The sequence below is a fragment of the Pygocentrus nattereri genome, chromosome 20, assembly GCF_015220715.1.
Source record: "Pygocentrus nattereri isolate fPygNat1 chromosome 20, fPygNat1.pri, whole genome shotgun sequence".
NCBI lineage: Eukaryota > Metazoa > Chordata > Actinopteri > Characiformes > Serrasalmidae > Pygocentrus > Pygocentrus nattereri.
Genome location: NC_051230.1, coordinates 6,945,781 through 6,962,977, shown reverse-complemented (window position 1 = coordinate 6,962,977; position 17,197 = coordinate 6,945,781). Strand labels below are relative to the sequence as shown.

Sequence of the window (17,197 nt, the reverse complement as noted above, 5' to 3'; positions counted from 1 at the left end):
CTTGTAGTGACATGAAATCATGGGACAGCAATTTTTGAATAAAGTTTTTTTTTTTTAATATTAAACAATAACTGGAGAAAATGGGGAAAAAAAATTCCGTATTATTTTTTACAAGTGTAAATTTAGGGGTTAGGGTTTGGGACAGACCCCCCCGATAGAAAAGTACCCTATGACTGATGACTTTGTGTAGATCTCAGCATCACTGAATGTGTTCGACAAGCAACCAACTTCTAAGACTGAACTCTAGTTTTATAGGCTTGTGTGTAATTTTCTGTTGAGCGCACATTTTTTGCTTTTACAGATTCCGAAAGTTGAATATGGACTGTCTGGAAATAAATTGAGGGTGGTGGCCTCTGGCTTCTGGTCAGCATGTATCTACATTGGAATCTTTGTATACTTCTTATGATCCCATTTGTTTTTAATCTTTGTTTATATAATGCAACTTATGCCGTCGTTGTTGTTATGCTGCCATTAACACCCACCTTTCCCACCTTAAATTCTCACACACACGCTGATGAATCCTAAAGGGGCATGTGGATTACCAGACAACGTGGGTTGTTCTCCACCCCCAGCGTTTGTACAAACTCGAGCAATAAAGCGCTTTTGCTGAAGCTGCATCTAATAAGAGTATGATGTTAGACTGGGCGTCCGGAGTAACGACACAATCTCACGCCAATTACAGCCTAATGAATCAGTTCACATTACAGAGAAATAATGACTGAGAGAGCAGCACAAACAGCCCAGCCCAAACCAGCAGTGCCAACCTCTTCAGGAAGAGTGGTTTTAACAGAAGAGCGATGAGGCACTTACAGCATTTTAATCTCTCATAAACATATATCTCTGAAATTGTAACTGTATAGGAGAATGAATAAACAGTCTTAACCATAATGTACATTGTACAAGATCATTTCACTTGCATAAACGGTTGAGGTGTAAACAAAGTCACCCAGACGTGAAACGTTCTAGAGAAATTTACCAAGTCAGAACGGCTCTCAGTTGTTCCCACGTAGTGGTTTAAGTAAAACTTTTATATTTTTGTTTATGTAACAACCAGTAATGCCAGTTACTGTCACACACTTTTTACACACTTTTTCACTTTTATATGCATTTGTTTAGGCACCCAGGCCAAATGAAGCTTTGCTGATTTTCAAAGTGAAAATTATCAAAATGAGTAAATAATTTCCATAAATATATAAATATAAAGATAAGTTAATAAGTTCTCAAGATAAGATAATAAGTTCTGCAGATTTTAATTATAATTACTATTTATTTGCTCAAAAAAAAAAAAAAATGTCTGTGCAAAAGTTCTGGCACTCTTCAAATGGCTTTTTTTCACATTTTTGCATTTTTTTTGTTCCAAAATATTAAACTCAGCAAATAAATTCTGCACTAAAATTTGCAAAATGTCATATTTTCACTTTTTTTTTTCTTTGCACAGGACTGGTATATGGATCAATCCACCGAACTGGTTCAAAGCCAGAGTTGAAAACCCATTTCACACTTTTTTCACACTCAAATCTACAACTGGGCAACTTAATACCTTAATTATGTTCATTTTATTCATGTAAATAACTTCACATTATATTTTGTCACTACCAGTACAGTAATTATACCTCCCTGAAGGGGGGGCCATCCTACACACCCAGAGAACGAGGCCAATAGTGCCCTCTTGGACTCCAGGCTAAGGATGGCTGAAGCATCACCAGGGCCCGAACTCGCAATCTCCTGATGTCGGGGCCAAAGCTTATATGGTTGTGGCACTCGGGGGCCCGATTTCAGCTCATTTTAAGCAGAATTCAGAAATGCTAGCCAGACTTTGGGACACATTTACCTGAAAACAATGAGATCTAACTGCTCACCATGTGGTCATGAGGAACAGGGATGCAGCCTCACTTGCTGCTTGAAAATGCAGGGGCGTGGCTAAAATAAGGCTCCACCTAGGGGCTAAAACTCTGTGTTTTAGTAGTGAATGAAAATGTGGGACAGCATTTTTCAAATAAATTTAGTTTTTTTTTTTTTTTTTTTAAGTGTAAAATTGAAAAAACTTTTAAAATGGAAAAATGGAAGTATTATTTTACCAAGTGTAGATCTTTAGAAAATTTAGGGCTTAGAAAGTACCCTATGACAACATCTACTATTATCAATTCATTACTATCAGTGCCTTGAGTTTAAAAAGAACATAATCTTTGTAAATAAATAATTAAGTAATGTTTGAATACTTAATGTTTAAATATATATATATATATATATATATATATATATATATATTTTTTTTTTTTTTTTTTTTGGTAGAACTGCAGTTTGAACTAATTCAGTAAAATGGTCCAAACATCTGAGTACGCTTAAATGCATATATTTTCTTTTTTACCTCAACTCACGTATATTTCTGGCTCCATACTTACATCTTCAAAATGAGTTTGATACAGTAGCCATTCCTGCTCAGCACCCAAACCTTTTGGGTATTTTAACCTCCATCAGGCCAAAAGAGCTTATATATGTGCTTGGACCCAAACACAGCCAAAGTATTAGCACACTGCTGCTTTATGGTGACAAGAAAAGGTTTCCCTAAACCTTCATTACACTCATTGTGAACAAGTGCCATAATTATTTCACTAAAACAGCAGCATTTATTCTACAGAGAAAGATAATATGCTTTAAAAATGTGCTGTAATTTACTACAAAGTTCAACTTTAAAACGACAAAACTAAACCGAAATCCGGCTGTGGTGTAGTGGTGCGTACGCCGGAAACGTTAGATAAGAGTCCTTCTCCACCTCCTCACAAGTTCTCTGTCAGTTTCTCTTTTACCTTCTCCTCCAGATTGGTAAAGTATTTCATTCGGGCCAGGAGCTCTTTGGCTGATTGTAGGTTTCCTGCAGGGGGTGTTAAAAAAAATAAAAATAAATAAATAAATAAAAACACAGGGTCGTGAGATTGTCACAAGAAAAATAACAACCATTTTTATCTCCGCTGAGTCAAGGAAACGTAGGAAACCTTCTTTTTCGCTTCCTCTCACACTTAACAGCAACCTTGGCAGAGTGCGCCAGTGTCAAATTTGAGGGGAGCGGAGAAGAAAAGAGGGAGATACCTTTGTTCAGCGACGTATTCATCTGTTCAGTCAAGACTTTCAGTGTCTCTGGAGAAGGGAGACAAAAAAAAACATGTATTTACAGCCGGAAATGGGCCCTTGCTTAAATGAATGAAAATGGAAGTGCCGAAGCATCTGAGAAAAAAAAAAAAAATCAGCACATCCTCTGCAAATTAATAACCCACTGCAGCACAAAAATAAACACAGAGGGGGGGAAAAAACAGAAATTGAAAACATGATAAAACCGTAGCCTTGAGCGTTTCTATAGAATGCACTTCAGTCCATAAGAAGTCAAATAAACAAGGTCTACCAGTGGAATGTGGGTGAAGTGATCTTCACCAGCTCTTTCTTAATGCGCGCTGTAGTAGTTTCTGTTTGTTTCCTACACACCTCGCACCGCCTGGCCTATGGCGTCCGCCTCCTCTCGGCTCCGGCTCTCCGCCAGCTTCTCATTGATCTCCATGACCTCCAGGAGGAAGCTGGAGTCAGCCGTGGCATCCGTTCCCTCCGCGAGCTCGATTCCGTGTAGCTGCAGCTGGGGTTAATCACGCAGGTAACAGGGAAGAGTTATAGGGAGATAAGTGGAAATGCTGCAGCACCGTTCCTCTGTAGCGGGTCAAAGCTAAAGGTCAGGTCCCACAGAACATCCTCCAGCTTTCATTTAGCTTTAGGAAAAACAGCCAAACAAACTCCCACCGTTAAAACATGGAAAAGTGTGAACGCCGCTGCTCAAATGACTTGCATTGTTAAGTGAAAACGCTCCCCAGGAACTTAAATATGGCATTTTATACCAACTTTAATGCACATTTTCTGTTTATTTGTGTGGATTAACATAGAAAAACAAAACATACTACGGAAAATGTGCTATAACTTTTGCACAAGCCACATTTTTTTGTTTGTTTTGTTTCATCTTTTTCAATTAGGCTCAAATCAGCAAATCAACAGTAGTGGTGCATTAAAACGTGTAGAGGTTTGCTCTCTATCAGAGGATGTGTTCACTTATTTTCACTTAAATAAATAAATAAAAATCAACAAAACCTCATTTGTTGGGGGTGCACAAACTTTTGCACCAGACTCTATCGATTATTAGCCCAAGGCAAAAACAGAATATAGAGACGTTTCAATTCAAATACAGGAACACCGTAGTAGCTAACAGCTAGTGGCTAGCAGATAGTAGCTAGCAGATAGTGGGTAGCAGATAGTGGGTAGCAGCTAGTGGCTAGCAGCTAGTGGCTAGCAGCTAGTGGCTAGCAGCTAGTGGCTAGCAGATAGTGGCTAGCAGATAGTGGCTAACAGCTAGTAGCTAACAGCTAGTGGCTAGCAGATAGTGGCTAGCAGCTAGTGGCTAGCAGCTAGTGGCTAGCAGCTAGTGGCTAGCAGATAGTGGCTAACAGATAGTGGCTAGCAGATAGTGGCTAACAGATAGTGGCTAGCAGATAGTGGCTAGCAGATAGTGGCTAGTAGATAGTGGCTAGCAGATAGTGGCTAGCAGATAGTGGCTAGCAGATAGTGGCTAACAGATAGTGGCTAACAGCTAGTGGCTAGCAGATAGTAGCTAGCAGATAGTGGCTAGCAGATAGTGGCTAGCAGATAGTGGCTAACAGCTAGTGGCTAGCAGCTAGTGGGTAGCAGATAGTGGCTAGCAGATAGTGGCTAGCAGATAGTACCTAACAGCTAGTGGCTAGCAGATAGTGGCTAGCAGATAGTGGCTAGCAGATAGTGGCAGGCAGATAGTGGCAGGCAGATAGTGGCAGGCAGATAGTGGCAGGCAGATAGTGGCAGGCAGATAGTGGGTAGCAGCTAGTGGGTAGCAGCTAGTGGCTAACAGCTAGTGGCTAACAGCTAGTGGCTAACAGCTAGTGGCTAGCAGATAGTGGCTAGCAGATAGTGGCTAGCAGATAGTGGCTAGCAGCTAGCAGCTAGCTCACCAATGTGTTTTGGCTATAAACTATGCAGCGCTAGATTACATTCCATTTGCACACACGGCCACTTATTGAACAGGAAATTACCGTCACGCCACTGAAAAAGCAACAAAAGTTGGAGTAACGGTTTTTTGATCATGGAGACCTGGAAGCGTGCGGTTTGCACAGTGCTAACTGGTAACGTATAAACTTCCATTACTTGTTAGCCACATTAGCCTTGTAGCAATGCTTTTTATAGGAAGCGTGTACACAGGTACCTGTAGTAGTAGTAATAGTAATAATAGAAATAATTTAATAGTCATCATCATCATAGTTAACCGTTTAGTCCAGATAGGGTCGAAGGCAGTTGGGAGAGCAGAGAATCCCAGACGACCCGTCCCCCGCAAATTCCTCCAGCTCATTCCCAGGGACCCCAGGGGCTCCGGTTTTTCCAGGGCCTCATATAACCCGTCAGCACCTACATGTGTTGTTTTTCAAGAGATTTGTCTCTTTGATCTGTTCATATCTACAAACCTATACTAAAAATAGTCTCTGTTTGTGCTCTGTGTTCAGTTGCTGAGTCTGTTCTTTCATTTATATCATGATTTATATCTGGCACCGCTGTGAGTAGCAGCCTTTCCTGTAGCTCTGTCCTATGATCCTTTTCTTCATAACAAGCATAAAAATCACTAGTAGTTGGCTGAAGTCTTGGTAGCTGGCTGGCTAAAGATCTTGTTCCATGTTAACTGGTGCAGCGGTTACATTCTGGCACCTCAGGCATCAGAACTGCTGCACTGTTTATGGCGGAACAGGAAAATTTGAAAAGCAAATGAATATGTGACTTCAGCTTCATATCACTGAAGAATTAGGGGTGGGAGATAATAAATAATTATTACCCGTCTGGCCCCCTCCGTGAAAACATACGATTCTCTAAATGTAACTAAAGCCCAGCAGTGAGGAGCTGATGTTTACCCACCTCTGCGGTCACTGCAGACTGGCAGGGTCGCTTACAGAGCAGCGCTAGTAGGCTGTTAATAAAGTCATGCAAGTCAAGCTTGTTTTATTTGAGGGTCCCATTTCATAGGGGAAGATTTCAACCACTACCCATTGTAACTCAGTTCAAAGGGGCAAGATGACACAAGGGGTAGGGGTAAAAATAAGAAAGGGGCCTTACATTCTTCATCCACTGCAAGCCTAAATATAAAGGCAGCCAAATATGCCCAAGAATGGCTTAGGCCTCTAAGGGTTAACTGAGCCTCCCACTTAGTGCTGCATAAATCAAGACACTTGTTTGGATACATGGCTGGATATTGGGACACTTAACACACCGTGTCTTGGTTCGGGAAAATGACGGAAATCAATTCAACCCTAATTAGCCTACACATTAAAATTCTGCAGGTTTTCTTACCATGTAGACAGCACGCGTGACGGGTTTCTGCAGCGTCCTGAAGGCTTTGTTTACCAGCGCCGACTGCTTTTCTGAATATCCTTGTTCTGTCTGAAATGAAGGATCACAAAGCCATGCAAATTAATGAACCATTTCTCACCGTGTTCAAAAATAACCTACTTAGCCGGCAACAGGCAGTCGTTTAAAAATAGCCAACATTACAGAATCGCAGAGCGTTAATAGGAAATGGCTCTTTTGCGGGTTTGCAGCTTTACGGGGGAAATCAAAAAAAAAAAAGTTCTCTCTCGTTCACATTTTTCAACTGCACGATGTGTGACTTGCCTACAGCCAGTCATTTCCAAATATCACACCAAGTTGACGCGGCTTTGTTTTGGAACAATCCCTATGGCACGCAGCTGCTTTCACGAATAGCGAATCCTTGGCAATGTTGATAATTGGATTTTTTTTCCATCCCACATCTTTCTCAGGGGCCTCTGTGTTTGGGTAACGGCAGAGAGACTGAATGTTAGTTAGCTCTCCGAGGGAGCGCGGAGTGCGCGAGGTGTCAGGTGGAATAACAGGAGGAAAACGGCAGAGAATGAGTAGCAGTGGAGGAACATTTTCGGCTGTCAGGCCTGTCAAACCCTGGAGAATCAATAGCCACCCGCCAAGACGGGAGGGGCATCGCTGTCAGAGAGATCCCATCAGACACACAGGCCACACACACCAATCTAGCGTGAAGATTGCTACCCTTTTACCAACGATCTGCTGGCTGGCACTGGCTGCATACGCACAAAGCAACACAATCAGATTCTGAATTGGGAGGATCAAGGAGTTTAAATGATTTTGTGAAGTCAAAGAGAGATAGGACACAAACAGTGGCAGAGAATTGTCTCTCTGACATGTTGATGTCCTCTCCTGGGCTTCTCAGACCTTTTTTTCTTCCATGATCCACAACTACAGTGAAGGGGAAACAAGTATTCTGACACATTTTTGTTATTCAATGTACTCTGTCCACCTCAAATGGACATATATGACGCTTTAACTTTCTGCACTATATTCCCAAAAGTATTTGCTTGTCTGTCTTCACACACATACAAACTTGAGCGACATCTCATTCTTAATCCACAGGGTTTAATATGATGTCGGCCCACCCTTTGCAGCTACAACAGCATCAACTCTTCTGGGAAGGCTTTCCACAAGGGTTAGGAGTGTGTTTATGGGAATTTTTGACCATTCCTCCAGAAGCGCATTTGTGAGGTCAGACACTGATGTTGGACAAGAAGGCCTGGCTCACAGTCTCCGCTCTAATTCATCCCAAAGGTGTTCTATGGGGTTGAGGTCAGGACTCTGTGCAGGCCAGTCAAGTTCTTCCATGGCAGACTCGCTCATCCATGTCTTTATGGACCTGCTTTGTGCACTGGTGTGCAGACATGTTGGAACAGGAAGGGGCCGTCCCCAAACTGGTCCCACAAATTTGGGAGCATGAAATTGTCCAAAATCTCCTTTCACTGGAACTAAGGGGCCGAGCCCAACTCCTGAAAAACAACCCCACACCATTATCCCCTCTCCACCAAACTTTACGCTCGGCACAATGCAGTCAGTTCTCCTGGCAACCACCAAACCCAGACTCGTCCATCCGATTTCCAGACGGAGAAGCGTGATTGGTCACTCCAGAGAACACGTCTCCACTGCTCTAGAGTCCAGTGGCGGCGCTTTACACCACTGCATTCCACGCTTTGCATTGAGCTTGGTGATGTAAGGCTTGGATGCAGCTGCTCAGCCATGGAAACCCATTTCATGAAGCTCTCTACGCTGTTCTTGAGCTGATCTGAAGGCCACATGAAGTTTGGAGGTCTGTAGTGATTGACTCTGCAGAAAGTTGGTGACCTCTGTGCACTATGCCCCTCAGCATCCGCTGACCCCGCTCTGTCATTTTATGTGGTCGACCACTTCGTGGCTGAGTTGCTGTCGTTCCCAATCACTTCCACTTTGTTATAATCCCACTGACAGTTGACTGTGGAATATTTAGTAGTGAGGAAATTTCACGACTGGACTTGCTGCACAGGTGGCGTCCGATCACGGTACCACGCTGGAATTCACTGAGCTCCTGAGAGCGACCCATTCTTTCACTAATGTCTGTAGAAGCAGTCTGCAGGCCTAGGGGCTCGGCTTTATACACCTGTGGCCATGGAAATGATTGGAACACCTGAATTCAATTATTTGGATGCGTGAGTGAAAACTTTTGGAAATAGTGTATTTGAACAAAAGGCATTTATTTATCAGAATAATTGAACAGGTATTCAGACACCAAAGAGCTGTCACTTGAGATGTCTATGGTGAGACATAATTAGCTTTTTTTAGAGCACTGCAGTTCAGTTTGGCAAAATCCACTTGGCAAAGCATCTTTAATTCCCCGACGTTACAAGGGTCCCTCTGATAGACTTGCAATTTCAAAATCCTCCATTAATTTTCAGTGGGATTTGCATGAAGAGACTGTCTAGAATCTTAGCCAACTAATCAGCTCAATAAAACACCCTTTGTGAATTAAAGAGTGTATGCTGGGAGCCGGAAAAACACTAAGGCGTGGGGCAGGGGGGCCTCATTCACAAGTATCGTCGTAAGCTTTTCTTAAATTTGTTATTGAGAAAGGACCCAAGAAAAAGTCTACATCAGACTCACGTAGAGCTTTTAAACAGCAGAACGGTTCACACCTTTGAGCTCTTGAGTGTGTGTAGATTCTTTTCTCACCTAAGAACAAACCCCACATAAGAAAGCACTGGTGAACATCAGGGTGTTTGCAAAAACTGCACAGGTGGGTTTTAACAAGAAGTTTCTTCTGAAGAACGGTTGATGAATGTGGCCCATTCTCTGGTTTAAAGAGATTAAATTCTCCTCTGATATCTCCCCAGACAAGGCTCTATTCAGGTTTCCTTCACTGACCCATGTCCCAGAGAAGCCCCTCATATCATGATGCTCCCACCTTCATACTTCACTGTGGTGATGTTGTTCTTCCGACTCATATGCAAAACTCTACTTTCTCCAAACATGACTGAGCTGAATTATTGCTATGGCTCTTGTTCCAATAGAGCTCTGACATGCCTAAATTCTTGTGTGCTCCTTTTTTTAGCAGAGGTGTTACGTTTGGGGTGTAGGGAGGGAGATGACTGGGCTGCAGTGTTGTTCCAGCTTGCCTTTAGGTCATCTTGCACATAAGTGACTGATGGCTTCTGTCTAAACCCTTCTGTCTGAGGGAAATCTGCCCATTACTTTCCACTTCCATATTACCGAACCAAGAGTACTGTCAGCATATTTAAGGTCTTTGCTATGACCCTGTGGCTTTTTTCCAGTGGTGTTTAATAACGTTCTCCTTGAGAACTGTAGGAAACTCCTTCACATTCACTTTGGTTACTACTAGCATCGAATGTTCTCAACCAATGATGACGTCTTTTACAATGACACGCGGTACAGTTGGCACAAGAATGGAAAGGTTACATTTTCGCAGCTTTAATATGTAGATTCAATAGTTTTTGCCCATTAATTAAACTTTTAAACCTATTTTTGTTCATTTTTATACTTCCAGCATTAGAATACATTACGTGCGCTATAGGAATATTAATTAACAAACACAAAAATATACCTCACTGTATATGTTACATCAGCCACTACCAAGGCTTTAAAAAACAACAACAAGGTAAGCATGTTTATATTTTAATAGTGATGAAAACACTGATAACACTGACTGCATTGTAAAAATAGCTTAGAATTATTGCAAAAATGGGGAATGTAAGGATATATTTATTTTATCTGTGACCTCATCAAACTTCTGAAGCAGGAGTGCCCAAACTTTCTGTTCTAGGTGGGCAAACTAATATTTGTGTTGGGCAGAAGGTGACAAACATTTGCAACAAGGCTGCTTTTATAATGTTGATGGATGTTATGTTATTTACATACTGCGACAGTTTGTTTACATATGAAGTGCACTGTTTTTATTTTAAATTTTCTGAAAAATAAAAAAATAAAAAAATAAAAATAAAAAAAAAAAAATATATATATATATATATATATATATATATACACATATATATATATATATATATATATATATATATATATATATATATATAATTGGTAGCTACACTGCAGTAAGTGTGGTGTAATATCAGAGTTTTTACCTTTTGTTAATAACTTCAGGCTATTAACTATGGTTTGCTTCGAAGCATATTTGGGGAAAAACAACAGTGCATACAAATTAATAATAAATAATTAAAGGAAATAATTACACAGGGCCCTCTCACATTTATGAAAATGCTGACTAGCTCCAAATGTACTCCAGAGTGTGTGCGCTTAATAAAAATCAACAAATTTCTATTAACAAAAGTCTTAATAAACAGAAGTGTATGGAACTTGCTGTGACTGTACTGCAGTGCCTCAGCCTGCCAGCAGAGGTCAGTGTTGTTTTGCTTATAATTGGAGGAACATTCATCACAGAGCACTGAAGCTTTGAATCAGTGTCACTGCCATTAAGGGAAAAAAAATAGTACCGATGACTTGAGGCTGAAGTTGTCTGGATGCAGAGATCTCTGCAGCTCTATGAATCTCCGCTGCAGCTTTTGAATGTCCAAAGCAAAAGTCTGATCACTGAAAGGGAAAATCAACACAGAACACTGTAAGATTACAGACCACACAAGGCCTCACACAGCAGTACTGGATTAGGAGTTGTTTATCTCTTAGTGCTGACCTGCACGCCTTTCCTCATAAGCCTAGGCTGTCAAAGTTAACCCTTTGTTGTGAGTTTAATACACTATATTTCCAAAAGTATTCACTCACCCATCCAGATCATTGAATTCAGGTGTTCCAATCACTTCCATGGCCACAGGTGTATAAAGCCGAGCCCCTAGGCCTGCAGACTGCTTCTACAGACATTAGTGAAAGAATGGGTCGCTCTCAGGAGCTCAGAGAATTCCAGTGTGGTACCGTGATCGGACGCCACCTGTGCAGTCGTGAAATTTCCTCACTCTAAATATTCCACAGTCAGCTGTCAGTGGGATTATAACAAAGTGGAAGCGATTGGGAACGACAGCAGCTCAGCCACGAAGTGGTCGGCCACGTAAAATGACAGAGCGGGGTCAGCGGATGCTGAGGGGCATAGTGTGCAGAGGTCACCAACTTTCTGCAGAGTCAATCACTACAGACCTCCAAACTTCATGTAGCCTTCAGATCAGCTCAAGAACAGCATAGAGAACTTCATGGAATGAGTTTCCATGGCCAAGCAGCAGCATCCAAGCCTTACATCACCAAGCGCAAAGCATGGAATGCAGTGGTGTAAAGCGCCGCCACTGGACTCTAGAGCAGTGGAGATGTGTTCACTGGAGTGACCAATCACGCTTCTCCATCTGGCAAACGAGTCTGGGTTTGGCGGTTGCCAGGAGACGGTACTTGTCTGACTGCATTGTGCCAAGTGTAAATTTTGGTGGAGGGGGGATCATGGTGTGGGGTTGTTTATCAGGATTTGGGCTCGGCCCCTTAGCTTAAGAGACTTTTGACAATTTCATGCTCCCAACTTTGTGGGAACAGTTTGTGGACGGCCCCTGCTTGTTCCAACATGACTGCACACCAGTGCACAAAGCAGGTCCAAAAGACATGGATGAGCGAGTTTGGTGTGGAAGAACTTGACTGGCCTGCACAGAGTCCTGACCTCAACCTGATAGAACACCTTTGGGATGAATTGGAGTGGAGACTGTGAGCCAGGCCTTCTCATCCAACACCAGTGTCTGACCTCACAAATGCGCTTCTGGAAGAACGGTCAAAAATTCCCATCAACACACTCCTCACCCTTGCCCGAAAGCCTTCCCAGAAGAGTTGAAGCTGTTGTAGCTGCAAAGGGTGGGCCAACATCAAATTAAACCCTATGGATTAAGAATGGGATGTCCTTCAAGTTCATACGTGTGAAGACGGACAACTGAATACTTTTGGAAATACAGTGTATATATAAAAGCTATTGTTTTATAGTGACAGCCTGCTAGATCACAATAGGATCATCACACTGATGGTTTTCTTAAATGTGTTTCATTAGCGAATGAAGAACTGTAGGCTATATTTACCCGTAGACCCATGTAATGTCACCTGAGTACCTCCAGAACATCCACAGGTTCTACAGCTCAGCATGAACTGACCAACCCTTAAAAATTCCACTATGTTCTAGACAGAGTAAGCGGGTTGATGTGAAACGCTCTTTAGAAAAACCTCCTGAGTCAGCATTGTTCACAGTGGTGGCGGTAGGAACCAGGCGTCTGAGGAGTTTAACGTCCCTAAAAGCTTGCTCAAATACAGTTATGACATGAAATGGCTATGAATACACTGCCTGACGCTTGAGACATTGTTTTGAGATCAAACCTTTTGGAGATGCACTATTCATAGTGTATAAACAGCCTCCAAAATCGTCCCCAAAGGAAAGCTATTTTCCAGATTTTTGTCCGATTTACAGAACCAATACACATAGAATAACTCGGAAGGCGCAGACAGGCTCCCTGGCCCTATCGGCTGGAAAAAGGAAATGGCTATATCTGTGTTGTAGACATGGTGACCCCTGGTTCCCATCAGAACCACTGTAAAGAAATCAGAGCCTGCAGGATTCTCTCCCATGAACCATTTCACATCCAATCACTCTTAACTTACATCTCCATGATTCACTTACACAGAGATCTTGAGAAAAGTTTGGGAAGAACTTTATAAAGCAGGATTTCTCAGTTCTGTCTTGGGATCCTCTGAAACTACTGGAAGGGACAGTCCAGCAGCTGTCCAGAGGATTAAAGCCTTACAGCCAATGTCCTTGAGATCTGGCTAAAGCTATTCGGGACGTGACCTGTGCTTCCTAATATTTATCCCGGAGTCACCCTGTGGCACCAATTACGTTTTCCAGATAAACAGCAAGCCACTTTAATGCTCTTAGACCACCAGGCAGCCCCTAGGAGAGTTTAATAGGTCTTAGATGATGCGTAAGTGATGAACGAAGCTTCTTATTGGACTTTAGCCTTCACTTAAACAGTAAAGCACAGAAAGTAACTGCTGCACTGTTTAAGGTGGAACGGAAAAGGCCAAAAAGAAGCCGGATAACAGGAAGCCAATCTTAGCCTTTTGAAGGAGAATTCCACCAATTTTTAAACATTTCTGAATAGTTCGGTCCATAAGATGTAAACAGAATTTATTCCAAGTGGTTTGACAAGAAATGGTTCAGTATAGAATAAATAACTATTGTTTAATATAATTATTATTATTGAATATTCTTGGGAATTATTAAGAATTACTACTACCACTATTATTATTATCATCATTATTATTATTGTTGTTTTGCTGTTGTTACTAGCAATAATAATAATAATAATAATAATAATAATAACAATAATAATTTCTATTTATAGTGGTGGTGATGGGAACCAGGGGTCACATTGTCCACAACACTAATCTAGGAATTTCATATACTATCGAACCAGTGAACCTACACAACTTCTGGGTTCTTATGCGTAATGTTGATGATGGTACAATAGTCTTTGCATGTACTCCTCCGCCACAAATGAATTAAAATAATTAGATAAAACACATTTTAAGCCAGAAATTTTACACTAAACTACCATAAAATAATGTGCCAGACATCAGGCACCATGTATCTCACCATTTCATGTGACATCCTTGCGTGTGGAAGCTTTCAGAAGCGTTGAACTCTTCAGACGTCTGGTTCCTATCACCACCACTCTCAACTGTTCTGACTCAGTAAGTTTCACGAGAACAGAGCGTTTCACGCCAAACCACTGTGAACGACTCTGTTTACATCTCCACCCTTTAACTGCGCAGAATGTGTGGGAAATCGGGGAAGTTCCCCTTTAAGTGACATGGACGGACACGCTTTGCTCACCAGTTCAAGATCTGGAAGTAAGTGGCCTCCTCGCTGGGGGGCTGTATGACTTTACACGCTGAGCAGAAGAAGAGCTGAGCAGCAGAGCCGCAGCTCCAGCACCTCCTCAGCGCTGAGGATGAACAGAAGCCCCTGGGCAGGCTGTCATGAAGGTGGAGGTTCGGGCTCGGCTGCGTGCGGACTCGAGTAAAGTCTGGGTTTGGGAACGGCCTTCCCGCAGGGGCTGCGCCACAACGCACGGCTGCGCTCTGGAGGAGCGGTGCGCCTCTGTGAAGCCCGTGAGAAGCGCACAGAGTCCGGACACACTTCATATCGACCTCAGCTCAGAGTCAAACGGCTGTGAGCGCGTCTGACTGACACATTACACGAAAAAGTACGGAAGCCGCTTCTGCGTTGAGTTTCCGGCTTCGAAGGCTGTGTTCCAATTCGCGCACTCGCGCCCTGCACACTCCTACCCTAAACACTACCGCTACTGACCGATTGGTGGCGCCGGAGAACTTCATGAAGAACCGTTTGAAGCCGCAAGCTTGTTAATCGTGCATACACGAAAGCATGAAAGGGTTCTAGATGTGACTCATGGTTCTAAATGGAATCATTTGTTTTACTGAAGAACCCTTGAGGAACCATGTTTGTACCAGGGTGTGGTAAAGCCCTGTAGGTGGTTTCTGATCTGAGTAGTCGTGGGCTGGAGGTTAGGGAACCAGCCTCGTGACCGGAAGGTCGCCGGTTCGATCCCCAGAGCCGACAGCACATGACTGAGGTGTCCTTGAGCAAGACACCTAACCCCCAACTGCTCCCTGGGTGCTGTGGATAGGGCTGCCCACCGCTCCGGGCAAGTGTGCTCACTGCCCCCTAGTGTGTGTGTGGTGTTTCACTTCATGGATGGGTTAAATGTGGAGGTGGAATTTCCCCGTTGTGGGACTAATAAGGGTCACTTCATCTTAAAATCATGAGATCTCAGTCATACGGTTTCAGTGAGGATAAACTCTGATATACGATTTGAAATTCTTGATTTTCAGTCTTTTTTTGTGGTAAAAACAACTTTATTTGACTTATTTTAGATGGATGCAGCACCACCCTCTAACTACATAAGGCCTGAAAGGCACAGTTCCTAGAATTCATAAGCAGCTTTAAGGGGAAACGACAGCTCGTTCATGAGTCCATTTCTAAAGGGGACCACGACCGGTTCCCCATTTCAGAGGAAAACCTTTATTTATTACAGAAAAATGACCTTTTCTGTAATTTAAGACGTTAAATGAACACAAATTATTCTGTCCTTTCCAGTGAACACAAGCATTGCAGCAGAGAAGCATTTATGTGTACACTAAGCATTCTAGTACACAAGTACACATATTGGAACACAGCCGATGCCAAAATAAAAGGCCTTGGTCAGTTTTGTTGAATCATTGTGACTTGGTGGTGGGAATGTTTATAAATACTGAAAACAATGTGGGGCAGGCGGGGGGCATCTAGGATAAACATGAGTTCGGACAGTAAAATAAAGGGTCTCCATCATATATTTTGTCTTGTATTCTATTATTTTCCCTGAGGACATTTGTATGCCTTTAACGTACCAAAACCTGTTGAAGTTCATCGAAATAACAATTTCCCCACCTCTGTTTATCCTGCAGAACGAAGCAGGCTGTTTTATTGTTGTACCCTTTACACCAGGAGTGTCAAACGACTGAAAGGGTCATAATAAAACATCTCGAGATGAGCGGGCCAAGGTACGCATATGTTTGGATTTTATTTTTAAATAATATTTTGCTAGAACCTAAACTGACTGTTTATTCAAAACGCAGAAAAATGTCAACAGTAAAATGCAGACACTTTGAAGACCTTGAAATATCACATGAGTAAAAGTACAATACTTTTTACAAAGTTTAAAATACAATAATAAAAAAAAAAAAAAAACAAAAGGCTCCAGAAGCTCCTATGCATTTGCTTCGTCTAGACACCTGACATCTTTTCTTTGCAGCAATTTCATACACCGATCCGACGTAACGCTATGACCACGTCCTTGTTTCTACGCTCATTGCCCATTTTATCAGCTCCACTTACTGTATAGCTGGTCTTTGTAGTTCTACAGTTACAGACTGTAGTCCATCTGTTTCTCTGATACTCTGTTACCCTGTTCTTCAGTGGTCAGGACCCCCATGGACCCTCACAGAGCAGGTGCTATTTGGGTGGTGGATCATTCTAAGCTGTTTTTTTTTGAGCTTAGCTCTACATGCAGACTGTATGTACAGTGTTTACATACTACATCAAACGCTTCCATTTCCAAAAAAAAAAGGGAGGGAATTTTTAGTTTTTCCTTGATATGAGCCACTTAATACACGACTGAGAGCTGGCGTCAGCTAGTGAATGCTGAAGGTGCAAAACTATATCATTCAATAAAAATCAAAGTCAATGAACAGACCACGTTCTGACCAAGTCTGTTTTTGTGTGTGCGCCAATTCTCTAAAGTGTTGAGGCCTCGTTCAGGTCAGCATTGACAGCAGAGTCTCAAACCTGATCGCAAAGGTCTTATAAATGTTTGAATGTAGAACTGCTAAGATGACCCTTGTCACAAAGACACGGCGGAACAATTAGTCGGCAGAAGCCCCGAGTCATCGCGCAACATCAAATCCAGACCGTAGGATTTAGAAAGCCAAAACAACAAAGTGTATTTCCTATAATGAACTTAATAAATTGTGGTTGGTTGGTGTAGTGGGTAGCACCTCCGCCTTCTATGCTGTAGACTAGGGTTTAATCCCCAGCCTGGGTAAACGCCCTACACTATACCAATAAGAGTCCTTGGGCAAGACTCCTAACACCACCTTCGCCTGTGTAAAATGACCAAGTTGTAAGCCGCTCTGGATAAGAGCGTCAGCCAAATGCAGTGAATGTAATAAAATCATAAAACAGCCC

The 17,197-nt window shown here is 42.3% G+C and overlaps 1 protein-coding gene across 1 annotated transcript; it reads right to left on the bottom strand.

The window, feature by feature from the left end:
* Positions 1–2,523: 2,523 nt before the first annotated feature.
* On the bottom strand, positions 2,524–14,713 carry hscb (HscB mitochondrial iron-sulfur cluster cochaperone). The gene is made up of 6 exons (XM_017711160.2): positions 14,288–14,713; positions 10,920–11,016; positions 6,397–6,486; positions 3,478–3,622; positions 3,088–3,135; positions 2,524–2,872 (listed from the first exon to the last, which is right to left on the bottom strand). Exons 1-6 carry the CDS (start codon positions 14,596–14,598, stop codon positions 2,778–2,780), a joined length of 786 nt encoding a protein of 261 aa, XP_017566649.1. The 5' UTR covers positions 14,599–14,713; the 3' UTR covers positions 2,524–2,777.
* Positions 14,714–17,197: the final 2,484 nt, after the last annotated feature.